The sequence below is a fragment of the Ambystoma mexicanum genome, chromosome 10, assembly GCF_040938575.1.
Source record: "Ambystoma mexicanum isolate Mex_15411 chromosome 10, UKY_AmexF1_1, whole genome shotgun sequence".
In the NCBI taxonomy this organism is placed as follows: Eukaryota; Metazoa; Chordata; class Amphibia; order Caudata; family Ambystomatidae; genus Ambystoma; species Ambystoma mexicanum.
In genome coordinates this window covers 1,522,359,348-1,522,386,069 of record NC_090932.1, presented here as the reverse complement: position 1 = coordinate 1,522,386,069, position 26,722 = coordinate 1,522,359,348, and the positions used below count along the sequence as shown (strand labels likewise).

Below are 26,722 nucleotides of genomic sequence, written 5' to 3'. Positions count from 1 at the left end.
ATTAATGTTAGGAGTTCAAATCGTAGCCCTGTTAATACATGAATTATTGTATTTATTGCAATGGAAATGTTTCAGATATAATTAACAAGAGGATTTTAATAAATGGCAACTCCTAATTTTGCTACCTGGACACCAGATCACTTTCTTCCACTGGTGTACTAATAGAATCTATGCACTGCTGCTAAAGTGATGCATTCTGACCTCCATTCCTTGGATGTCAAATCATCCTCTTTTGTTAAGTGTTTAAAAAGTGGTATGTGTCTTTGAATGCTTGTTATGTTAGGATTGTTTTTATAACGAACCGTGTATCCAAATAAGGCCGACACATTTTAATCATTGATGATAATGGTGTCCCGATCAGGCAGATCCAAATTTGGGTAAAGGTTTAAGCATCCTTCTTCCTCCTTGTGGACCACTATATCGACCAAGGTGGCATGCTGAGCGCCATTCCCTGGAGTAGTACTGGCTGTCAGCATAGCATCTCCGAGTTTGTTTTCTAAATCAATTTTCATACATGAATGCTTGTGGTGAGTTTTGAACCGATACATCTCTGTTAATTTTAAGTGCATGTAATGACTAACGCGTGTCTAGCCTTGCTGGTGGACCTGTTCAGTCGGAGCAGAATGTCTTAAGCATCCGATCTGTCGTCACATCATGTATTGACTTGCCTGCAAATTGAATTCCATTTCCGGAGCTGATCGTTGGTTGTTGAATTTGACACTCTTCCCCCATTGTTTCTCCCCTACCCTCCTAGTTTTTACATATGGTTATCCTGATTGCTGATAACCTACGAGCCAATGGATTAAACGAAAATGAGAAAGGTAGTCCTAACAATGTTCTCTGATGTCCCATTAGTGACTGGCTCGAGGCAGTTTTGATTATATGCTCCAACAATGGGTATAATGCTCATTTTGAATTACAGCATGGCACAACCCAATCCAATTTATTTCTTCACCAAGTCCGAGCCACTTGGCCATATATGTAACCAGTGCATCTCCTTTGGGACATGGCTCCAGGATATTGATTTCTGCTTGTCCTCTGTAAATATCTGAAAAACATGGGGGGATTTGGCTCCTGAAGACCAAACTCTGACACACAGAATACAAGTTCACTTGAGAGATAAGACATTGGAGGGGTGGCAAAGCACTTCACCAAAGTATATTATTTTGCTTCCTGACCTACCTCTTTTCCTCTGATATCGCCAAAATGCCTCAGGTTGGCTAGCTGCTATGAAGAAGGGTTTCTAGTGGTCCCGCACCTTCCCCTCCTGCTTGTGCTATGCACCAGGAGCAATCTACAACTGCACGCAGCATACAATTGTCTAGTATATGTCCTCACTTCCACTGGAATAATCAATCAGGCTGGATGAAACGAGCACAGGCAAGCAACCCCTCGGAACCACTGGTTTTTAGTAAGTCTGAAAGTAATATATACTTAGTTACCCATTGTAAGGAAGGCATGGAATCAAAGTAAGACAGACAAAAGTGACCACAGTTGAAGGGTGTTTATTGAACTTTAACAAGGGAGTCATAAATGCCCATCTCATCCTAAATCTAAAGATGGGAGCAAGCTACGGCCATAAAATAATAACGCAGTCCTAGTGGTGTCTTGTCAAAATAAAAGAGCCTATACTAAAAAAACGATTGCCAATCCTTACTGCTAAATACAAATAGTAAGGGGTAATGTTCATGAAAAAGAAAGAAGTGTTCACAAAATGATGTCAGGATGTTCAAGCCGTTTGCCTCCCTTCCCCACATTTTCAGCATGGGACAAGGTGGTTCACTCGAGCACAGCACACTCTCTGGCTTCTTCGGCCTGAGGATACAGTTCCATTACCAACATCAGGGCCTTCTGTGCCCAAGTCTCTTAAGTTTTCAAAGTCTCTTGATTCACAGGGCTTGATGTACCAAAATAAATTAAAAGTTCCTTTACAAATACTCAAGTCAGGTGAGTCACTCTTCACCCTGGATCCCCCTCAGCTGGGCTCAGGTCCTTTTTTTTTCACCACAGTCTAGAGTTTGGCTCAGATCCTCTTCTCCACTGCTTATAAAATATCTTTTCTCAGGTGACTCACGGTTCTCCCCAGATCACACCCAGCCGGGCTCAGGTCGCTTTTACAAAATTAGTCTCCATTAGCATGGCTCGTACCAATTACGGTTGTATTAGCTATTGAAGACTTTCAAATGTGCACAGGCTTTAGCTTGACCTGTTGCAGCACCACTTTGATTTCACATTTCACAATTTTACACTCTCAGTTCGATACCTAACAGAGACCTTCGAATGAGCACCCACATGGTGCCGGACCACTGTATATGGTATCTATCTTGGTTTCAAAAGTTCAGTCACTCCTTGGATATTCAATTATATTTGCTTTGCTCATCAGATAAGCCTCACACTCTGTTATTTGCAGATTTCTTCATACAATGTTGCTGCATGCAACCTTGATTCTATCACAGGCGGTCTGTTATCAGTCTCTCCGACTCACCGGCTGTGCTGACTTCACTGGTGCTGCTTTGTTGTAGGAGCCAAGGACAGTACCACTGTGGCAATCACTCTTCCCCGCCTCAGCTATCAATGCGGGAGAGCCATGGGTGCCTTCGACACACAATGCACCTTTCTTCAGCTTTAATTCCCGGTCTTAGGTTTCTTATTCTTGAGGGCCTGTGAGAGTAGCGGTTTTCCTCTGAAAAGGGCAAGGGCAAGTCCCTCCTTGCAACCCTTTGTAGTCTTGCCGTCCTTCTCCTCGTATTGAACTGCCATCTCCGAATTGCTGCTTCCTCATGTGTTTTGCCTTCCTTCGAGTGTCCTTTAGTTCTGACTTTTATCCGTGTGGGGAAGTGTGATGGAAGTCGGGTGTGTGTAATTATCACTAATTGCCTCACTCTGCCAGACCCTTGTGTTGGAACATGTCAGGTATACGGCTCAGGTGTTAGTTTGTTTTCTCTCACAGTGTGCTGTATGTTAGAAAGTGTTTGTTTCGGGAAAGAGGGTCAGGGGGGTTGAGTTCCTAAGTATTGTAGCTGGTAGAATGGGGAAAAGGTGTTTACAGGGAAGGGGAAACTGCGTCTCACCATCCGGTGTCCCACTCTCACTCCCCGAAGACCTCTCATCCAGTTGATCCTCTTGCACTGGTCCACCCCCAGGAACTGGATACAAAAGCGATAGCCGTGTCCTGGCCACCTAGATGACAGATCCACAGGGACTAGCGGGTGAGACACCTTCGGGTTTCTCGCACATCCTAGTGTGTTTTCCAAAAAGGCTTCTTATTACTTTTGGTGGCTGTCCACCGTGGCATAATTCAGGTTCACTAGTCATGAAGTCTGTGCAGCATGCATCTATTAATAGTGCCACATTTTTATATAGCGCTGCATGCCAGATTCCTCCTGCTTCTACTAAGTATAACGGTTGTTTTTTCATCCAATGTAAAGATACTTTATGTATGGACTTCGGATGGATGAAGTGTTAAGTACATGTGCCGGGGATTTAAATTGTGACTGCATGTTCCGCACAAATGTCGGGGAAAGCGCTGAACTCACTCAGCTATCTTGCCACCCTGGTAGCTTGAAAGCTGCATTCTGTAAACAACTGCACTCCATTGTTAAAGGAATTGGGTAAACCACTTGGTGTTTTTCCCAAGTTCAAGCCTCCCATCGGTGCTCTATGGGGGAAAATAAAATGGGTATTGGCTTTGGGTGAACCACGTGATCTGTGGAAAAGCGCCTTAGAAACGTGGAGCACCCTTCTGCAATGTGTAATGCATTTCTTCAATAGGTTGTAACCGATCTACACACGGTTGCTGTTGGTGTATTTTAATTAGCATCTTTTAAGTAGCACAGACTTTGCTCGGGAGCCTCTTTGCAGAGACACTGCCTGGGTAGGAGCGTGCCATGCATGAGATGTTGGCATCAGAGGAGCTTGTGTACACGATGCAGATTGCGGGAACCCTGACAGTGGCTAGGGAACGATGCTACGCATCGCACTGTACAGTTTTCCTTTTTTTTTTTTTTAACATTTTTGCATTCAATTGGTGAAGGGATTCACCAAGAAACTCGCATCTCCTTGGGTCACAGAGTTTCCAAGTCCGAGCTTGGCCTATAGACCAGGTGTCCCTCACTGTCTGGGATTGTGTGCGAGGCACGCATCACTGCGTTACGTGTTGGTAGATGTAGCAAAATAACCCAGTGGCTAGACATGTCCCAATTGACTTTGTTCCCAATGTGGTGTTTTTTTCCCATTCGACTTGAAAAATAAGCACAGAAGGGAACGAAAGGCTGCCAGCAGCCTTAACAAAATAAACACATGTATAACCAGAACTGGTTCAGCCGTGTTTTTGCCTCGGAATATAGAACTAAGGCTGCTGAGGTTATTTTTGCCAATAAAGGTAATGGCTTTTGAGGGGGCATTCTGGGTAGTGTATGAGATGGGGCTGTGCCAGCCCCTGGCTTGGGAGGGTTGAAGCCATGTCAGTTTGAGGAGGGTGCAGGCAGAAGGTAGAACTCTGCTGCGATGTGCCACCCGGGGCTCTGAAAGGGCGCTTCCAAGGGTCTGTCATATGTATCGTATAACCTAGGAAAGATCTAGGAAAGCGGAGTGTGTACATATAAACAATAATGTACACGATGGCAGCAGCAAATTCAAAAAGCTATAGGACAAAAGCCTGCCAAGAAGATGTCAATATATGGCGTATGCTGAAGCCAAAGGATACACTGCTGGGCTCCGCTGTTAGATGGCCCCACCCCTTCAATGATTGGCATCCCTTTGTGAAACTAAATCTATTACTTGCGGTAATGGGCCAAAGGAATGCGTAATAGCTATTTAGCCCCCTTGGCTCAGAGGAAAGGGGGTGGGGGCGGTTGGCAGGCGATGGGTTAATGCCCCACACTTGCCGCATGCATTTTGAGGCTGGCTCTGCCCTGTGTATGCGATCGAGTAGAATCATTGAAGCTATACTGGCGGTTATTTTCATATTCTCCCAAGGCCTTGTACATGTTTATTTTGCCCATTTGTGGCATTGCAATGAATTAAAAAGCAGGTCTAACAGCTCAGCAAGTTAAGTGCTCACCTTGGATATCAGTGTGCATCCTGCAATCACAGGTTGAAATGCCCACAGCACTGACCTAGCCCTTCATTCATCCTTCCCTAGTGAATATATTGAGTACCATTAAATTGGGTGATAGCAGCAATTATTGCAATGCATAGAAGTGGGAGGAATCGAGCATGAAGTGCTATGTGCCTGATATTGTAATTATTTAGCAACAAACAAGGGATGGCATTTATTTTAATGTAAGCATCCTGTGATTGAAGTCTTAACCAGAATTAGAGGGCATTGTGGAAATAACTGATGCCCGAAAACAATCTAATAAGAAGGGATAACGTTAAAACTTTGGACAGCCATTTAAATGGTAGAAAATGAAAGTTAATCCAGCCACTTACTGTACAACAGGGATAGCTATTAGCCTTCTGGCCCGAGAAGAGGAGAACCCTGGTGGGAGGCTATTCCAACCATGCTTAGCATGGTTGAGTTTTTGGGTAAACCTGTTAGTAATAGAGAGCAATAGGAAACTGGTAAAGATCAAGGGATCTGCTTGGGGGTGGGGACTAGGGGGGTAGACTGCTCTGAGGAGGTAAGAAATTAGATAGTGTAGTGTAAACGGTAAGTGATGTTTGATCATTTGGAGTGTGAAGGATCCAGAGGGGGTGCAGAAATGTTGTTTGAGGGTGAGTTTTTTGGGATGCTGTGAGGTAGATTAGTGAGTAGTGGAGGTGAAATGGGTTGGAGATGAAAACGCGGATGCTGGGAGAGGACTTGAGGAGACGCACTGGCATTTGGATAGTATTTCACTGTGCTGAAGAGAGGAGAGTGCAAGAAGCTACTGAAGAGTCCTTTTACTGTTTTTATATAGCGCTATATAGCGCCAACTCCAAGGGCCCCTTGGGAAAGGGTGCATGGAGATACAAGATAGGGAGGGAAAGAAAGAACCAATCATTCACATCAGTGCAAGTATAACTGGGAAAGGGAACGGGGGAAGGGCAGCCAGCCACCAAGTGGGTAGACCAGTGCATTCAGAAGGAGGAAGGTAGTTGTTACTGCAAAGGTGAACAAGCTTGTTGTGAAGTGGGGGTCATTGAGGTGAATAAGCTTTCTATGAAGGGGGAAGCGATCTGTTTTTTCTGAATTTAGCACTCTTGCAAGCCGTTCGCAGGAGTATTGCATTTCCATAGGCAGGGGCTTCCTGCACTGGCAGAGCATTATCCCAGGTGTTTTATTTATTTATTATTTTTTTAAGGTAAAATGCAAGAGTTTCTTAGCAATGATCTTGGATTTCTGGAGGGTGGTATATTTTGATTCGAGCCGTGCATTACGTTGGTGCCTTGCTGTGCAATGTTTTATGAATAAAGCACAAGGGTTCTGAAGTCCAATCTTTTTTTCCAGTGCAAAGCCTCCAGGGCAGGTATGCTGTAAGCACACGTTTTAAGATTTAGGAAGAGCCTGGCTGCTTTCTTCTGGATAAGTTGAAGGATGTGGGTAAGGTTATCTGGGAGGCCCAGGTTTAAGATGTTGCAGTAGTCAAGCCTGGCAAAGACCATTGTCCTGGTAACTTCCACTCACTTTATGGTGCATATCCAAGAAGGACAGGATCCGTTTGAGCACATGGGAGTGGAAATAACAAGATTTCGAGAGTTTACAATCAAAGAAAATGCCAATGGTTTTGAGGAGTAATGGAGTTAAAGACGAGGAGATAAAACTGCTGAGCAGAGAACATCTCAGAACGAGTCGAAGCAGTCGCAAATGGTGCGGTTAGAAGCGGTAGGTAAGGGAGAGACTGACTGGTGGACACACTGAAGCCAACAGCAATCTCTCTACCTGTGACATTGCAGATGGTAGTGGAAGTGTAAGGGGCTGGCGAGAAAGGGCATCGATAGTCACAGTAAATATGGTTGGGGTGTGTGTGTATCTTAGTATAGATGACACTCTGTGTGCCTGAGTTTGCCATCAAGTTGGATCAACAGAATGGTGTAATTAGAACAAGCAGTCAAGATGCATGTTGAGATTATTAACACATATCTTTGGGTTGGAGAATGGTGCAGGACCACTGCTAAAGCGATACAGGAGTTGGAACAAATGGTTGTTTTTAAGCAAAGGTGTGGCAATAGTCGTGGTGGAAGGGGAGGTCAAGAGTGGCCTATTGATAAGAAATCAAACCCTCCTCTTGTGTAGCATGCTTTGAGGGCAGGTCTTTGGTGGAGAATCCACAATTTCCATTATAAATAGATAAAGTAGGAGTTGAAGTGAACAGTGACAAATGCATGCATATGTTGTGTTCCATTGGCAGTATGAGAGGGTGGAGGGAGCTGGAGTTGTTGGTGCATTGGAGCTTCAGTTTTGCAACATGATTAGGTATGCAAACTCGCACTACACAGTTTGCTATTCAGTAATGTACTTGTTCCATGTTCTGACACCTTGTATACTTGTTTTTGTGATAGGTTATCAACTAGACCTCATGCACCACAGTGTTTTCTGTACAGCAAGCAACGCCTGCCCTTCGATAAATGTTCTCTGTGAAACACTACACTGTTCGTTAGAGCCAGACCGTGCAGGAAAAGGTTCAGAACTCCCTGTAGCTGCAGTCCTGGAAACAAAGTCTTGCTGGATCATGGTTCTGGGCAGAGCTAACTCAGGGATGGCCAATAGCAAACGTTTGTTTCAGCTGGAAAAGAAGAAAACAGGATGGCCTCACAGCCAGAGTTACAACACCAAACATCAATTTAGACTAGCCAGCGTGCCTTTAAAGATCAGCAGTCCCACCATCCGACCCTCTGCACCGCTCTCCAAGTCTTTACTACCCTCCTCTTGTCAAGCTGCTTAGAGGGCCGAATCGAGGTAGAAATGGCGTATGCACACCCAGCACTGTCAGCCGCCCAATTGAATAAATAAAAAAGATAAGGGGACTGCTGGTACTTTACCCGTAGACCCAGTGAAGCCTATGCCACTATAAATCGGGTTCCAGTGGTGGCCTGGCGTTCATGCAGGGAAGGGCTAAGGGCAGCCAGTGGCAAAATATAGCCCACTAGGACTGCATGTAGGTTGGGCAATGGCCTGCTTCCACAGTGGTGCATTGCCCCATGAGTCTGAACAGTTTGGGAAATGCGCCTTTATTGTATGTTGGGGTATGTGAAAGGCTGCCTTGTCACCTGTGAACCAAGTCATAACCATGTTCTAATAGTGTTTTCTTATGCCCAGTACCTCGCAGGGTACAATTTGTTTGTTGGGGTGTGGGGGCTATGTATCCACCTTGTTCCAGGCCCGCCTGTGACATGCCTGTTATGGTCCCACCTCGCGGGCCAGTTCAGATTTCAGGGCATTTTCATCTCTAATCTTACATGGGCCCCAGACTGCTGGAAAGGGGGAGGGTGACTATGAGAATTTCAGATCCCCCCCCCCCCCCCCCCCGGCTAACTTTCTTTGTCTTAATACATGATGATCAGCTATCATATATGATAGGTTATTTATAACGCGCTCAATACCCAGAGGTTTCTATGTGTGGACCCGGGGATCGAACCTGTGATGCCCCGTGTCGTCTGGCTTCCAAGGCGAGCACGTTGCCGCTGAGCTATCCTCCCGAGACGACATACGCATGCTGCACTGCTTTAGCTAGGATTTTGTAATTGAAACCAAAGCTGAGGTTGTGGGCAATGAACGTTGTCACTGCGGAATCCACATTCTTAGCAGTATGTTGATTTGGGAGGCATTTGATTGACCGCTGAAGATCTTAACAATGTTGTGAAATATGAGAGACAAAATAGATCATTTTCCAAGATTTCCTCCCATTCATTAAGATATGATTCCATTCATTATGATATATTGATTGTGTAACCAAGTGTGTCCAAAAAAGTACATGCTGCGCTTTTCCACTGCATTTAAACTTAACATTTTGTTTAGTGACATATGTCGGTGGGTTTTACCATCTGAGGGAAGGGAACCTCAAACATTTTGAAATGTGTGGAGGTCCATCTCCTGCCAGCCCTGGTGGCTTTCCAGAGTCTAGTTGGCTTATTTCCAGCACTGGAGCTGGGTTCCCTCTATATCAAATACATCTCTTAAATCTTATGTTTTACATAGATGTGATTGTTAGATAGCAAAGCGAGTAGAGCGCTCGCTTTGACATCCGTGCAGAGCCTGCTGACGCAGGTTCGAATCCTGGCAGGGCCAAACTCAGCCTTTCATCCTTCTGAGGTTGATAAATGAGCAACACACGCCCTGGGAAATAAGCAGCTCTCCATACCTGAGGGTTGGTAGCGCTAAATAAATGCACAAACAAACAAACATAGTTGTAGACTAAGTGAATCTGGTGGTGTGCCCTGGGTATGGTTGTGCTGGTTGGGCACAGTTGAGTGCCACGGAGGATGGTGGTATTGGCAAGGTGTGCTTATGGAGTGGTGTGTGTTACCACCTGACCGCATGGCCTCTAGAGAAACATTAAGTGGGTGGGTGCCAGCATGCGCCCACATGGCTCAGATTTAAATGTTATTTAAATTTTACTGCAAACAAACTTGGTTTGCAGTAAATGGTAAATACGTTTCATTGTGCATGGGTGGCCACATTGCACCAGATATGAAGTGTGCTTATGGTGACATGCACCATTTTACAGAAAGCCTTGGTAAATATTTTGTCACCCATCACCATGGGGCGAGTGCATTTCTCTTATAGGTCGAGTATGTAATCCAAGGAACTCGTCCTGCGCACCTAGTGGGATTTTTAAGAATTTGCAAGGCCTGTCCCACCTGCCAGCATGGCCTCCAGAGAAACGGTGATTGGAGGAGTGCTAGTGGCATGGTGTGTTTACGGAGCAGTGAGTGCTGCCATCCGCCAGCAAGGCTAGCAGAGAATTGGTTGGGTGTGGATATGGCAAGGTGTGCTTACTGAGCAGTGTGTGCTTCCACCTGCTGGCATGGTCTCCAGAGAAAGTGATTGGAGGGGTGCTAGTGTCTTGGTCGGTTTGCGGAATAGTGAATACTGACTTCCACCCAACAGCAAGGCTAGCGCAGAACTGAAGGGGTAGGGTATTGGCAAGGTGTGCCTATTGAGCAGGGATGGGAAGGGGGGGGTTTCTGAGCAGGAGACCTTTGCCATAGTAACAGAAGAACTTTGCCGCGGCAGAACGGTTATTCGTCTCTGCAAATGTCGAAGCTACTTCTTTTTTCTTCTTCAGACAAAAAAGCAGCAATTATTGCAAAGGCTTTTTTTTTCTACCGAATCTTGTTCTCCCAACTTTCAACACGACCAGACGAGAGAAACATCCGCGGCGAGAGAGAGACCATGAAAAGCCCGTTACCAAGGAGTTCTCGGAGCGCAGGACTCGAACACACTCACTCTTTTTGCAGTTTTCAAGTACCCGAATGGCAGTTTCTCAAGTGCTTTTCTCTGTCTGCCCAGAGTGCCTTCAAAATGCTAATTTGATAAAAATAGACCACGGAAAAAGGCTCGGTAGCGTCGCGAGGCAAAGTGATTTTGTTGCTGAATGGGAAAGGCTTTCAGAGGGATAGAAAAGGGGAAAACAGTTATGTATTCCCGGCATACAGAAATATCTAATTGCATTCATGTGGAAGAAAGGCTTAATCACGGTGCTTATGCTGGAGGCTAATGCGCCCCGCGAATGATACTCAAAGGAGTGGTAACTGCAGGGGTTCCTTGGCTTGGCGTGCCTAAGAAATAAACACTGAGTGCTGAGGACAGCCAAGTGCACGTACTAAGCCTTGACTAAATGGGAAAGTAGTTATTTTGCACAAAATGTCCCTGTAAAGCAGACTGACCTCTTAAACCACTTGGAGATAGCGTTAGCTCCAAACCCACCTATTCCACTCACAGCTCCAGCATGTCTCAGAGGTCCGCTAGGGTCCCCTCTGCAGGTGTTTGTGTTTCTTGTATGTTGCTTGTGGCATGGCACTGAGGTTGAAATCACGGAGGCCAGAACAGGGATGGATTGCACACCAAGTTCCATTTTCGGGACCAGATTTGATCTTTTTGGGGCCAAAATGGTGCCACTTGGAGCTTCTCTGCTACCATTGTCAACTGCGTACAGTTGCCTTTATTTATTTGTTTGCTTGTTAGGCGCTTATACAGCAAATTAATTCTGTTTCAAAGCGCCCGCAGGGCAACAGGGGAGGGAATGGGATTGAAGTACATTAAAAAACAAAAATATAAAATACAGTGGCAGAAGGAACGAACAAACCTATCCCTTGTGAGTATTCAGAACGTGCAAGTGCAGCAAGAAAGAGGGCAGTGGAGTAGGTGCTGGGGTGTCCATGCTCGTCGGTGAGACACAGATGAAGTGCAAGTATGAAGTATGGTAAGTGATATACGGCCTGGAGTCGCATAGGGTGGAAAAGTGCGAGTCTAAATGGCTGAGGGTGTGCCGAGGCAAGTGCTGAGGGTAGACAGAAGCTGGAAGATTGGGCATAAGGGGTCAGGACCCCAGAGGATGCATAAGAGTCCCAGACCCCAATCACAGCAACTGTGAGATTAGCAGAGGAGGTAAGAAGGGAAGGAGGTGAAAAGGAAAGTCTTGTGGAGCTTTTGGAATTTGAGGAGGTCTGGCTCAAGATGAAGAGGAAGGGGGAGGCTGTTCCACACAAGGGAGCCAGCTGAAGAAAGAGATCGATCTCCGGCCCTCTGTTTAGCGAAGTGCTTTACACACAGAGAGTTGGTGCCAGAGGAACGTAGAGGTCTATAGGGAGAGTATTTAGTAAGAGCAAGTTGCAGATAGCGTGGTCCCTGGCCCCAGACAACCTTTTGGATGATGCAGAGGGATTTGAATTTGTTCCATGCAGCAACTGGGGGCCAGTGAAGACTTTTTAGGGCAGGATAGATGCGGTCCCTAGGCTTAAGGCCAAAGATAAGTCTGGCTGCTCTATTCTGGATTAGCTGAACTGGTTGAAGAGTGGAGGAAGATTGAGGAGGAGGCTATTGCAGTAGTCAAGCCTAGAGAGAACCAGGGCTCGGGAAACATTGAGCTTCTGGGGGGAATGTGAGAAAAGGGAGAATTCCTTTGAGAAGGAAGAGTTGAAAATGCGACTTCTTAGCAATGTCCTGAGTGAGAGAGGAAGGAGAAAGAGTAGTCAAAGAGGACTCCAAGCTTTCTGGCTTCAGAAGGATCCAGGGGAGAACCCTGGAGGGAGGCCAGAGGGAAGAAGGAGGGAGCGGGGGTCTCAATCGGAAGGATCTCGATTTTACTGGCATTGGGGTAGAGATCATTGGAAGTGCACAAGGCCTGGATGGCAGATAGGCAGTCTGGGATGAAGGAAGGTGCGAGGGAGTCAGCACGAAGTCTGAAAAAAAGTTGTCATCCATAACACTGGAAGTTGGGGGAGAAGGAGGAGATGAGGGGTGCCACTTAGGCAAGGTAGATGTTAAAAAGCCAGAGGGAGAGGATGAACCCTGGCAGACACAACAGGTGGAGAAGGAAGTCGGAGAGGAGAAAATGCCAAGGATGACTTGGGAAGAGCAGCCCGTTAGGAATGAGGTCAGCCATTCCAGTACCCGTTTCGAGATACCAAGGCTATCATCAAGCCTTTTTATGAGGATGGAGTGGTTGACAAAGTCGAAGGCAGAGCAGAGATCAAGTAGAATGAGGACAGCTGGGGATTTGGAGTCCAGGGATGCAAGCATTTCTTCACAGGTGTTCAGAAGAGCAGTTTCTATGCCTCTGGATGCTCGGAATCCAGACGGAAAGCTCCCATGAGGTACAATGTCAGTACTGTACACAAACCACGACAATCTTTAGGTCTGTGTTGGCCTACTTCAAGCAACGAGGGATTTTATTCATGGTTGAGCATCTTTGATCAGCTGTTTTCCTGGCCGATTAATCCACATTGTAATTATTTACCAAAACGCGATGACATGAAGGAAGGAAGAAGGCAGCAGGAAGAGGAGAGAAGGCAGGTGAGCAGAAGGGAAAGGACACAGGAACACTAGTGTCTAAATCAGATAGTAGGGAAGCAAGTGGTTGCAACGCGAAGCAGTTCAGTGAGCAGGGACAGAAAGGAAGAATACCTCTGAGGCGGTGCAGCGGGTAGTTGGCCTTCTTAGGAGAGGAGAAAGTGATCACTCCGGGAGAGAGGATTGTTGAGAGGGTTAGAGAGGGGGAGGTCGGAGGAGATCAGAAAATCCAGTGTGGTCCCTGCAGAGCGAATAGGGCCAGCGGGATGAATAGAAAAAGAGAGTCGGTGATGTCGTGAAAGAGTCCATACTGGTCCGATAGCAACGAGTAGAGCGCTCGCTTTGATATCTGTGCAGAGCCTGCTGACTCAGGTTCGAATCCTGGCAGGGCCAAACTCAGCCTTTCATCCTTCCGAGGTCGATACACCGTGGATAAGCAGCGCTCGGATACCTGAGGGTTCGTAGCGCTATTTAAATGCTAAATTATTATTATTATTATTATTGTGCCTGAATTTGCTATCGGAGTTAATCAGAATGTTATAATTGCATGCTTGCAGAATTCACAGTACCGGGTGGTCACGTGGCAGCATATCCGTAATTCGGCTTTTTATGTGTTCAAAATCCCCTCTCGGCAGTTTCATGTGGATTACTCCAGGCACAGTCGGAAAACGCAATCTGCATCTTCTCTGTGTCAACCATAGGGACAAAGGACACGTCTGCGAACACTTCTCATGTGCAGGATGCACGCTATGGGGCTGTTTTAGTGCACTGCTGACCAGTTTAGGCAGAGATTAATGGTTGCCAAGGACCTTTTTCTGAATCTGACCGACACTGGGGCAAGGACAAAAAACCTGATCCAATTTCACTCTCGTGGATCTTAAACAGTTTACAGTATCCCCACGAGTCCAAACTGCTAATGTTCTTTGCAAACCACACAAGTAGCCAGCAAATTACAATGGAAAATGGACGCACTAGGGAAAGCCAGAATTGTCTCCACCTTTTCTTCCAGGTTACTGCTTTGAGGGTACGCTGAGATCCGCCCCCCCATGCATACACAACCACCTACCCATCGCCACACACATTTTACTAAGATTTTTCTTTGCTGTACGGTTGTAAAATGCAGTATTCACCAGGCTCCTTCTCTATAAAGAAGGTCAATATTGCCGTAAATTGAATAACTGCCCCTGCAAGAGAGTTTGGTCTTGGTCTGCAAGCTTGCACCCAAACGTGTGGTGTTCCATGGCTGCTATTGCCCTATCTAAGTAGCTTGTTGCTTTCTGTTGAGAGAAATCAAACTGCTTGCTCATTTGACTAATATTAGAGTTGGACTGAAATAAAAAATAAAGACCCAGGGGGTGGGTACTGATAAAATGTGGCCGAGATGCAGGAATCTGTGGATTTTTCCGACCAATTGTTTCAGTGTTACCAGGGTGTCAAACTTTGGGGAAAATGTGCACTGATTTTTAAAACTAGTAGCATTGTGGAAAAATACTAGTTGCAGTGTTGTACTTTGTGGCCCACACTGGCCTGCTAGAGACACCCTTCGAATGTTGCCCTCCCCATAGGCCAGTCCAAACCTGGCTGACAATTGGAGCGGATTGCCGTGTCTGCAAGTGGTCTTAATTAGGAGCCAAAGATGTAATGTGCATGAAGAATGGACGTCCATGAGCTTTGTTGAATACGGAACGTAGCTCTCTGTGCGTAATGTGCTTTGGCACATTCTGCTCCTATTGTATTTGACTTTGTGGAGTCGGACATGGCGTTTTGACAACCACGTTCGTAGGTGCAAACAGTAGCTTGTGCAATGCTGTGAGCTGGTGCCTTACAAAAGAACTTGGGCAATGGAAAATGTACCTGGTATTGAACTGGGGAGAAGACAGGAGACAGACGAGGGATATTTACAGTGGCAACTCAGTCCCTTCACAGCGATGCCACAGCAGTCTGGTTGTAGGAGGGGACGAGGCGGGTGTGCTTTAACTATAGTCTGTAGTGTGTTCCACCAAAGAAGGACGAGAAGTGAGGAGGCGTGGAAGCGACAAGTTTCAAAGGGTAGAAGGGCAGTAGAGCAGATATGTACTGGGGAATAGAAGGTGGTGATGTCAGCTACGTGCCATGGGAGTGGGCCTATCCCGTGAATAGATTTAAAGGTCATTGGTAGAAATGTACAAAGGGTCCTTTTGTACATTGCTAGTCAACTGGGATGAAAGCAGTGAGGAGAGGTGGATGAGGTTCGGGGGCGAGGTTGTAGAATGTGCGAGTGACAAAGTCGGGACTTCTTTCAAGCCGTTGAAGAAAGCCTAAGATGACTCTTGCAGTAGCCCAGTTGGCCGATTACTCGTGGAAATTAACATTCTTGTGGAATGGTCGTTTAGAAGTAATTAACCATGTTGATTCTTGCAGCAGTAGTTGGCTAGTGTGGTAGATTGTGGTCTCAGCCCACAGAAGGCTGTATACACCACCTTTGACTAGCTTAACTGCACGCAGACACACGTTCCTTCTTGTGGTGTATACGTACAGTTGGTGTCTCAGCCACCAAGGTGGCACTCCCTAGTTAAAACGTACATTTGAATGTCTCTCGTTTAATATTGTGTTTATCTTGGCCTTGGCCTGTTCCCCACGTCTCCAAATTTTAGAAACGTGGGGAATTCTGGTACACAGGGAGAGAACGTGATTGTTTGGTGACTTGGGAAAGCCAGGATTAGGATTCTCGGTTCCACGGTTGACACCAGAGCCACTAACACGATTGCCGCCTGGATGGCAGATCGCAAAAAGCTACATTTCAGAAGTCCCTGAATATGGTCCCCTTGCAACAGAGGCCTTCCAAGAGTAATGGAAGAGCCCTGTCCCACCCCCAGAAAATAAAACTGCATAAGGATTGATGCATGGATCTGGAATGAAACATCAGGCCAGTTGAGAAAGACGCAAAGGTCAACAGCTAAACGCCCCCCTTCTTGGAGCTTGTGAGGCAGCTATTGCTTTTTTTTATTTTTTTTTTACAAATCACCAAAGAGTAAATTGAGGGTAGTTGCTGATGTGAACAATTGTCGTGAAATTACGCCACCTAGTTTTTCTGTGCAGTTTCTGCCGGATTGTGACGTGGACTTTAGGAATGCACATGACATCATATGCCTGCCCTCAAAATTAGGCAGTTTATTCCCTCGATAGAAACTCGGGGTCCGGGGTGGGGGGCGGGGGGTGGGATTCATTGGTGGACACTTTTAATATTGGCAAACAATTGTGATCAGTACTTGTTTTTGGTAAAGTTTTGCTTAACTTTTCTCGAGTGATGTGACATTCTGTAGGAGAGTGAAATTCCTTTCTTTGCAGCCCTTGTTTCTACCTCTAGTATGGGGCGCATCGCTTTGAAAGGACAATGCCCCAGTGATCAGAACACACAGTGAAGGGTCGTGGTGAGGTTGGCGCTGTTAAACTGTGTGTGTCTTCTGTTCAACAGGAAAAAGAAAGGAATGCGCGGCGTAAGAAGCAAAAGGCATCAGAAGCCCAAAGCGAAGAAGTGCCTTTCCCCCCTGCGGCTGAGGATGAAGAAATGGAGGCATCGGGAATGAGTGGCAACGAGGAAGAGATAGCAGAAGAGGCTGATGGTAAGTTGCTCTGAGGGCAGGCATTTTGAATTTGGACTGTTTCTTGCTTCTCTCTGATCCAGTGTCGGCATTGGCCCGAGCTGCTCACCCTTTTAGATATGCTCTGAATATCACTTAGACTTTTTGGGCCACCAAGGTAGGGTGGCAGCCAATAAGGGAGCTCAGTAGGGGCTTGCACGGTCCAGGCTGAGGCAGAAGAGGAAACGGGCAGAAGCAGGCGATAGAAGCGGGATACGTAATGAGAGCGAATGGACGGGCAAACGCGCTTTGAGATGACACTAGCCAATCACTTGCCTGGTGCAGCAGGTAAACTGAAAACCTTGACGTTCCAAGGAGGTGGCTGGCTCTTTAGTACAGAGGAATTCCAATATAGTGATAGCATAGGGAGGAAGAGAAGTTCAGATAAAGTGGGATTTAGAAGTGATGTTCAACAGGAAGATGGCAGATGAGAAGTAATCCAGTGGTGTCATTCTCAAGGTTCCAATGAGTGTTTTCGTTACGTCCGCATATGGCGCACCCTGTCCCAGTGGCAGAGGCAGCTTTTGGTAGCAAAGGGGGCAAAGTCGTCCTCATGATTCACCCTTCACATAACATTATTTTTTGGGCAGCCATGGGAGGAGGTAAAATGGGCATTGGGATCTGAAAGTATCGGCAGTGCGGTTGACCGCACCCCAGATCTGCCACCACCTCTGCCAGTGCATTCTCGTGACGATTAAGACAGGTTACCCTACCAGAAATGAGACCTACTGTTTGCTGTCTGGTACCTTGCACCTGCTACTGATGCATGCTGTAAACCCAATGAAAGGTGAAGATATGATTGGGTAGACAATTTCAGAAATACCGCTCCTCGTTCAGCGCCATGCCACTGCTTCAGATCACACCCCAAAGTGCCAGCTTTCGCAATGGCGAAGGCAGCCTGCTAAATTACTGCAGTTTCATGTGCAGAATTTGCATAACCTTCTACTAGTGCTGGAGTGATTTGTCTGGTGAATTCCGAAAGGGACTCAAGACTGCTCTGTTCCAACTAGTTACACCACCCCATCACAGTTGCGTAGACCTTTCCTGTTACATGCTCAGCAAATACTCAGACAGAAAGGAGCAGATGCACAGCAAAGGATATATATGCTGGATGCGAATGGAATTTGGAAAGGTGTAACCGAGTGAGGAATTCTGGGTGCTGGATGGCGTCTTGGTTGGAAATGCTAGCAGTGTGGGTGATTGGCAACACTTCTACGGGTTTTTTTCTTCCATCAGTCCTCCCATCTGCCCAAGTCTCGTGATGACAATTTTTTTCCCGAGTTGTGTTATTTGTGAGAGAAATATTCTTTTTAGTCGGAAGGGCATTGGCACAGCCTAGTCCACTTTGACCGTGCTAGTCACTGTAAAGTGCACACCCACGGCTACAGATGTTTTCTTAATTGTTTTTTTTGGATATTTTACTGATTTGCACCTAGTGTTTTATCGAGTGCCACGTTCAAGCCGCTCTGCTTCGGTGCGCTACATATTCACTGTGTCCAAATAAGAGCTGTATGCATTAGGTTAATAAAGAGTGTGGCTTGTATTTTGGTGCTGTGTGGTTCATTGTAAGGTAATGCCTCGATCACTTACCAGTCCTCTTCATTACTCTCCGGCCTCGTAAATTCTTAAAAATCCCACTAGACCTGCTCGGCGAGTTGCTAATTTTACATTCCGACCTAAGAGAAATTCACTCATCCCATGGTAACAGGTGACAAAATATTTACTTCTGGTTTCTCTAGAACATTGCTTGTCACCAAAAGCACACTTCATATTTGGTACAATACTACCACCTAAAGGCTAGCAATGTACAGTGAAACATTTGTTTGCCAGTTAGAGCAAACAAAGTTTGTTTTCAGTAAAAGTAAAAGAAAAGTTTCAAACATCCCCATACTCACCAGCAAGGTCGAGTACCCTGCAAATGCTACTCGCCCTTCAAAAAAATCTCTTGGCCAATGCGCGTGGGCTAGTAGATTTTCCAAGCCCTGAACTCTGATCTCTATTCTTCCTTGGCCAATGCTGCGAGTACTCTGGTACATTAAACAGGCTAATTGGGGGCGAGGAACGACTACCAGAAAAAAATGTTAAATGAGGGCATCTAGTATTGTCTGCCTTACAAACATGGACCCTAAGAGCGGACTGTGATGAGGAAGAGGGATGGGGTAAATAAGGGTTTTTGTTTGTTTTATTTGCTTATATAGTGCACTAAACACTAAGGTAGCTAGGCTCTTAGTCTTGTGACTAGGTTACATACATGTCAAGTTACAAAAAGTACAGGCAATTAAGTACAAGAATAATTAATTACAATATTTAAACCGTCTAGGCAGTCAAAGGATAAAATATAAAAATGTACTATATAATACAGGTATTTACAGATTGAAGGACTGACTTTAGTGCCTAAAGCCGGCTTTGTACCCGGAGATTGCTGACTCGTGGGAGGAAGTTAGATGAGAGGGCACGTAGTGAAGAGCCAAGCTTTGACCTGACACAGGGTGTCTGTTAATCACCTGCTCCTCCGAATAGGACGGTCCTCTGTTCTGTGCACAACTGAAGGCTTTTTGGGGTGATGGGGGTTGGTATGTGGATATGATCCTTTAGTCTTTCCCAGATGCTGGTTTGTGTGAAGAGACTTTTGGAATCTGTTATAGGGGCGCCCACCATATATTTAAAGGAACCCCATCTCAATCCGTTGTACCGCTCCACCTCAACAGCAATTTGATTGTCCCCTAGAGGAAGTAATTCACTGAGTGCTCACCGCAAGCACAGATGTATTGCCATCGGGTTGCCGCCATCAGCGTGGCAGGATTGCACATTGACCCAGCCTCTCCCAAATAGGTTTGCATGTCAAGGAGTAGGATGTATGCACCACTAACAAACACTTCGCATGCAAGGTTCCTAGGCAAGCATGTTGAGACCCAGCGGTGAAGCATGTAGTATGTCGATTCATTTGCCCCCCCCCCAGTGACAGGGATGCAAGGTACTACTTCCAGTTTAAATGAGTTAGTCAAATAAGAGTGCTGCCCTGACTCCGCCCTCCAGAGCCACGCCTCGGTCCCCTTTTCCGCGTCGACGGGAACAGACTGAATTCACCAGCGCTCCTGGGTTTGGCTTCGGCCATGTAATTCCACGCACGGATTCTTCCTCTCTATCTTCTTTCGTCTTTTATTAATTAGGTACTGGGTTCTCCGATGCCACAGCTCCTCCCTGGCGCATGTCGACCTCGACAGGGTTCAGCAGGTGCCCGCCCTGCAACAGGCTCTTCCCGACTTCAGACCCCCATGCCCTCTGCCTACGTTGCCTTGGATCAGACCACGGTTGGCAAGCCTATTAGGCGTGCGGCTCGCTGTCCTCGAAAGCGCTGAAGATTAGACTAGCCAGGTGGAGGGGGCTCTTTCAGCAGTCTCCTCCTGAGGATCTCAAGAACTTCGTGAAACATCAGTCCAGGCCTGAGGTAGGGCCTATATTTTCATCCGCATCCCGCAAGGGAGTCTCCTTCCTTGGAACTCTCCTGCGCGGGAGGGACCGGTCAGGTCCTTATACCAACACACGCATCGAGGCTGTCACAGCTACCGGGCTGAGGGGTCCTCGGATCCTGCCGGTGCCAGTGTTGAGGGGCCACTAGGCTCTGTTACCGGGCTTGCGGCCGAGGGGCTATGCCCTTATACCGGCATCATGGCCGAGGGACTATGCCCTGTTACCAGCAGTATATCCGAGGGAGCACCTGAACGCAGTTATAACGACCCCCGGGTCGAGGTTGGTATACCTACAGTGCCCGAGGAGCGGGGCAAGTGGCGTGCCGCACACATAAGAGACTTGGCAGAGCTGAGCAACACGTCGCAGCCACGTGGTAGGCAGCCCAACAAAATTATCGATGTGCCAGAAAAGGTCACCCGTTCGACACCTCTGCATGACTTCGGCGAAGAATGAGTATCAAGGTGGGACTGGAATCAACCAGGTACATGGCCTACGGCCTAGCCTTCTTATACGCAAGGATGTTTTCCTTTGCGTCCGTATGTACAGGGTCAGCAGCGGCCTCAACTGCCTCCAGCTACCCCGTCCGTGCCCCCTCCTCCTCCTCCAGCTCCTCTTAGGCTAGCGAGAACCAGATCTTCGAGAGGTTCCTCGGCCTCATGAAGTCTCCACAGATGGGGGCTTTCATCAAGGACGCAGTCGGGGAAGTCCTCCGGCTCTCCAGCCTACTCCGCAGGCGGTTCCATACCAGCCTCTTCCTCAGCCTTCGGCCGTGGTTCCAGAGCCCCAGCCTCCGGCTCTGGATACTACTCCTCCTCCTCCACAGGATCCCCCAGACCCTCTGGATACTGATGAGGAGGATGATCCTGAAACACCATCATCAGCCAGGGCCTTCCATGAGCGTCTCTCGGGCCTGTCGGAATACCTGGGCCTTCCCCAGCCCCAGGTAGAATAGCTGGCAGAGGGCATCCTCACTGAAGTCCTCACGAGGTGCCCTTCTGCCAGAACGGGGATTCCACTACAGACCGACGTGGTGTCCCTCGCCAAGAAGGGTTGGCTCAAACCCCACTCTGCCCAGCCAGTTAACCGCTGCCTGGACGCCAAGTACAGGCAGATGAAGGGGGATACACTCTTGCTCTCCTCCCACCCTTAGCCACACTCCTCGATCGCTGCGGCATCACTGTACTCCAAGCCTCAGTCGTCCTTGTCTTCATCATCTACGGCGCTGTTAGGCAAGGAGGAGAAAAACTTGAAGGCATACAGTAAGAACCTGTATTCCAATGCTTCCTTGCATCTGCGACAGGCTAACGCAGACACCATGCTGGCAGCCGCAAACCAGAGATTATGGTGGGAAATTGCAGATTTCCTCCCGGAACTCCCTGCCCTCAGCCAATCACATTTTAAGGCGGGGATAGCCGAAGCCAAGCTCATGGCTAAGCATATCATGGAGTCCACTCTGGCACACATTGATACCTCTGAACGTGCCATCTGTATTGCCACAGACATGAGAAGGATGGCCTGGCTCCCGGCAACCAAGTTCAACCCAGATGTCCAGGAACGCATTCTAGATCTGCCCTTCGAGGGCAGTGACCTCTTTCACTCCAGCACGGACGAGGAGCTGGACAAAAAGAACAGCTCTCAGATGGCTAAGTCTTTATCCATACTGACAAAGACCACACCCAAAGCGTACCCCCAGTCCCAGCAATGCTCGGATAAGGGTCGCTCACCTGGAGGCTTCCGCTGCATCCAGGAGCGGAGGTCTAGGCAGCTGGAATGCTCGCTGCCTCCCAGTCGGCACAAGCCACAAAAAGGGGATGGGTGGGGGTGAGGGCTTTTTCCAGTCCCCCTCCTCCGCAGCAACCCCAGAGGGAAAGAAGGCATGACACGCCCCTTCAGGTCCACATGTCTCCAGTGGGGGGTAGACTTGCTCTTCATGCACACTTTTGGCAACAGAACTTTGCAGATCCCTGGATCCTCTCTGTAGTCTCCTAAGGGTACCGTCTACCTATTCCTACCTCTCCTCCCTCCTCTCCCTCAGGTTGAGACCACAACTCTTTTGGGGGAGATCCGGTCACTCGTCCTGAGCCAGACCGTGGAGGAAGTCCCAGCCTCCCAGCGAAGCTCAGGCTTTTACTCCAGGATCTTCGCCATTCAGAAAAAGAACCAGGCTGGCCTGAGAGTTGTACTGGACCTTTCAACCCTCAACCTCTCCCTACTGCTACAAAAATTCAAGATGGTTACGCCAGCCTTTATTGCGGAGACATTGTGCAAGGGAGACTGGATGTGCTCCCTGGATCTGAAGGACAAGTACTTGCACGTCTCGATTTGGCAGCCTCATCTTTCTTTTCTACGATTCAGGATCATGGGGCTGCCATTTCCAATACAAGGTGCTTCCCTTTGGCCTCAATTCGGCCCCCAGGGTCTTTACCAGACTGATAAATACAGTGGCGGCCCTCTTCAGGGCCACCACATTTATCCGTACCTCGATGACTGGCTCGTCAGGGCTTCATCTGCGGAAGCAGTGTTCTGCACCTCTCATGCCCTCATGAACACACTTCACGATCTGGGCTTTTCGCTCAATCTCAAGAAGTTGCAGCTGCAGCCTACGCAGACTCTGACCTTCTTGGGGCTCATCTGGGACACGGGCTCCGACAGAGTTTTTCCTTCGGAGGACAAGATCACGGCCATCAAGAGGGCCACAGCGCACTTCCTCAGCAGAGAAGGTACCAACACCTACTGGATCTCATGGCAGCGGTCCTCTTGGCCGTCCCCCAAACGAAACTCAGGATGAGGAGGAGCTGCACTTCGCTGCATCATGGAACCAGTAACGAGGCTCTCAGGCGGAGATGATCATCGTTCCTCCTTCTCTTCTCCCGGACCTCACATGGTGGTCCAGGGACTGCAACCTGCAAATGGGTAAGCCCTTCCGGCAACCTTCCCCACAGGTCACTGTCACTGCGGACTCCTTTCTCGAAGGATGGGGGGGACCCCCTGGACAACCACTGTGTCCATGACACCTGGACTCGGCAGGAGTACCACATCAATTGGCTGGAACTGAAGGCTACCAGGCTAGTGCTCAGAGCCTCCCTTCCGATTATCAAGGGCAAGGTCGTCCTCATTCAGACAGACAACTCGACCAGCAGTTTCTATGTCAACAAGCAGGGAGGTACCAGGTCCCCTCCACCGTGCAGACTGGCAGTCCGCATGTGGGAATGGGCCCTGGAGTACAACATCAACCTCACAGCTGTCCTCCTTCCGGGGGGGAATCCAACCTGGAGGCAGACAGGCTCAGTAGACTGGGAGCAGACAATTACGAGTGGCCGCTAAACGACCTCGTACTTCAGGAGATCTTCAGCAGATGGGGACACCCCCAGGTGGACCTCTTCGCCTCCTGGGACAACCGGAAGTGTCAACACTTTGCCTCCTGGCAGGGGCAGGGCCCCGGCTTCCTGGGCGATGCATTTCAGATTCAGTGGAACGGCATAACAGCATACGCCTTCCCTCCCACCCACTGATACACAGGGTGATATGCAAGATCAAGGAGTCGAACCAACTCGGGGTCATTCTGATAGCTCCATGGTGGCCAGCCAGGCCATGGTTCTTGGAGCTGCTCAGCCTCTCTGAGAGATCTCACATTCGCCTTCCGACGGGAACAGCACATCTTCTGGCGCAGCAAGGGGGCATTCACCTCATGCCACAGAAACTAGCCCTCACAGCGTGGTTCCCGAGCAGGTCACGCTAGGACACCTCGGCCTATCCCAGGCTAATCTAGAGATTGTACAGGGCGCTAGGAGCAAAGCTACCAGTACCCAGTATAAGAGCAAGTGGACCAGGTTCTGCCACTGGCCAGACTCTAAGGATATCAATCCCCTTGCATGTACCTTGGACGATGTGCTCTCCTTCTCGGCGCACCTCGCCCACTCGGGCCTACAGGTAGACACTTGCTGCACTTACTTGGCAGCCATTGGGGCCTACAGAAACTCCGGGGAAGAAGTCTTCTCCTTTTCCAACCCGATTGTCAAGAAGCATCTAATGGGACTCGCCAGACTCTACCCACCCGTTAAGAGGCCACACCCTGTGTGGAACCTCAATATAGTGTTGGGTGCCCTGGCACACAAACCATTTCAGTCAATGGCGTCCGCGGATATCAGGCTGGTCACCATTAAGATGGCCTTGCTAGTTGGCCTCACCTTGTTTCGCCGGATAAGTCAAATCCAGGCGATGGTCGCCTCAGAGCCCTATACTACGTTTCACAGGGATAAAGTTGTCCTGCGGAAACACACAGCATTCCTACCCAAGGTACCTTCCGCATTGCATTTGAACAAAGAAATAGTGCTGCCTAAATGTTTTGCCGAGCCAAAGATGAGGCACAGAGAGTTCTGCACTGCCTGGATGTCAGGTGCCCCCTGAAATTCTACTTAGACAGGACCAAGGTTTCCGCAAGTCGGATGCACCTTTTGTCACCTTCGGTGCAGCAAGACCGGGATATCAGCCCTCCAAGGCCTCCATAGCCCGTTGGATGGTCTTGGCCATCAAAGAAGCTTACGAGGGACAGCATAAGCCACTACCTACCAACATGCACACCCACGCGGTCAGAGCCAAGGCAACGTCCATCGCATTCCAGCGGCATGTCCCCTGGCAAGTCATAAGCAAGGCGGCCACATGAGCCACCCCTTCGGCTTTAGGCAAGCACGACTGTTTGGACGCCGGCACTAGATCAGACGTGGCTTTCGGACAGGCGGTTCTTAGAAACCTGTTTGCTTAAGGAGGGTCTCCTCTCCACCCTGGGGCTACACTCGGTTGTAATCGCCCATGTAGTATGGCGGAAAGGGGACGGGACGTAAGAGTAATTATAAGTTACTCACCATAGTGACTGACGTACTATTAGTCCATAGTCCCCTTTCCTCCATATGTCCCACCATCCTCCCCCCTAATAAAACTGGTGTCATTAGCAATGTTAATCTATTGTCGACGCTTCTATGGGGACTGAAGTGAGGCGCCGGAGGGCGGAGTCAGGGCAACGCATGCGCACAGGGCCGCACCCCCACCCGCCTCCAAATTTAATGGGGAAGAAGGTATTTTCTGGTGAAAAAGGTTCTGTCTCCCGTTTCTTGGAAGGGACGCCCATGCAGTATGTAGGAAAGGGGACTAAGGACTAAGAGTATGTTAGTCACTATACAATTTAAAGGTGGGGTATGTTGCAAACAGTCCTTTATGCACTTCATAGTAATTGTGCACATACCAATTCAGACATTTCCTACACATATCAACCTGAGGCTTTAATTGTATTGGAGGCTAGCACATGAGCTGGGGATGGGTACAGGTAGAAGTGCACAGATGAATACTCCTTCAGGGCTAACAACAAATCAGCACTTTTCAACAACTATTTGTTGTTGGTTTTTTGCTAAAGGATAGGAAACTATGAACAGTCTAGACAACTGCACCCTCTGTTTCTTTCAATACTCAGCTGCTAAGGGTTTTTCAATATAATAATTTCTTTGCATTTATTGCCTCTAGTGTCCCCATGCATTTTTTTCAAACGATAACAGTGAATTTCAGAAGAGGTGTGATATATGTGTGATTTTGTTCAATGAGGCTACAGAAAGGCTCTTGATGAATTATGTCTAGGCTGTGGTGAGGAAGGGTGGTAAAAACTATAAGCTATATAATGTGTCCTATCACACAGCTATGTCCCGTCACCTTTCCTCCATACTGTATGGGTGTCCCTCGCTAGGGACGGGAGACAGAACCTTTTTCACCATAGAAAATCATCTTCCCCTTTAAATTTGAAGGTGCGGCCCTGGGAGCATGCGCTTCCCAGACTCCGCCCACTGGAGCCACTCCTCAGTCCTCTTTTTCGCATTGACTGGACTGGAGCACTTTCACCCACACTCTCTGCCTCTGCTGCCTTGGCCCCAACCACAGCTGGGAGTGCTGTACCGCGTGCAACGCGCTATCATCGCGCTCTGAAGAACAGGTTAGCTTGGTGGAGAGAACTCTTCGGAAGGTCGCCTCGAGAGGACTTGAAGGAATTCGTCAAGCACAAATCCAGACCCAAGATAGGGGCACTGTTTTCATCCGCACCCCGCAACGTCGACTCCTTTCCCAGGAAGCGTATGAGCCGGAGGGACCTTTCAGGTTCTTGTATCAGTGCATGCACCAAGGCTGCTACAGCTACCGGCCATCAGGCCGAGGGGTTGCAAGACTTTACCGGTGAGGGCACTGAGGGACCGCAAGGTACTGCTTCTGGGTTTACGCCCGAGGGGCTACGCTCTAGTACCGGACAAATGTCTGATAGGGCGCTTGTACGCAGCACTACAGGCAACACAGCTGAGGGCAATCCGCCTTCCATGCCTCGTCATGAGGTGCAGGGTAGGCCTCAGCCTCCACGTCAAGAGTCTTGAAAGAGGCTGGGTCCGGTGCGGCAAGCGCCACAGCGTAGGCACGTGGCATGCAGCCCGACAAGATGGCCGCCAGATAAGATGTTGGCTCGTCCGACACCATTCCCCTTTGCGGAACAGGTAGGGCAACGAGCTTCCAGATGGGACTGGTCTTCGCGAGGCACATGGCCCTTGGCATACACTTCTTCGTCGCAGGGCAGGTACACCCCACAGACAGTAAGGTACAGTGTGTCCAGACCTCAGCACTCTCAGGGCCCCATGCCTGCGCCTCTGGGCACTCCGCCGACGTTAGGTTA

General features: G+C 48.3%; 1 protein-coding gene across 6 annotated transcripts in view; it reads left to right on the top strand.

Annotated features, from left to right (window-relative positions):
- Positions 1-26,722, top strand: part of NCOR2 (nuclear receptor corepressor 2) — a 2,813,293-nt gene that overhangs the window by 2,061,182 nt on the left and 725,389 nt on the right. For all 6 annotated transcript variants that reach the window (XM_069619703.1, XM_069619702.1, XM_069619704.1 and 3 more), the window contains one exon: positions 16,392-16,539. In XM_069619703.1, the coding sequence (XP_069475804.1) occupies positions 16,392-16,539 (148 nt within the window). The remainder of the gene's footprint in view (positions 1-16,391; positions 16,540-26,722) is intronic.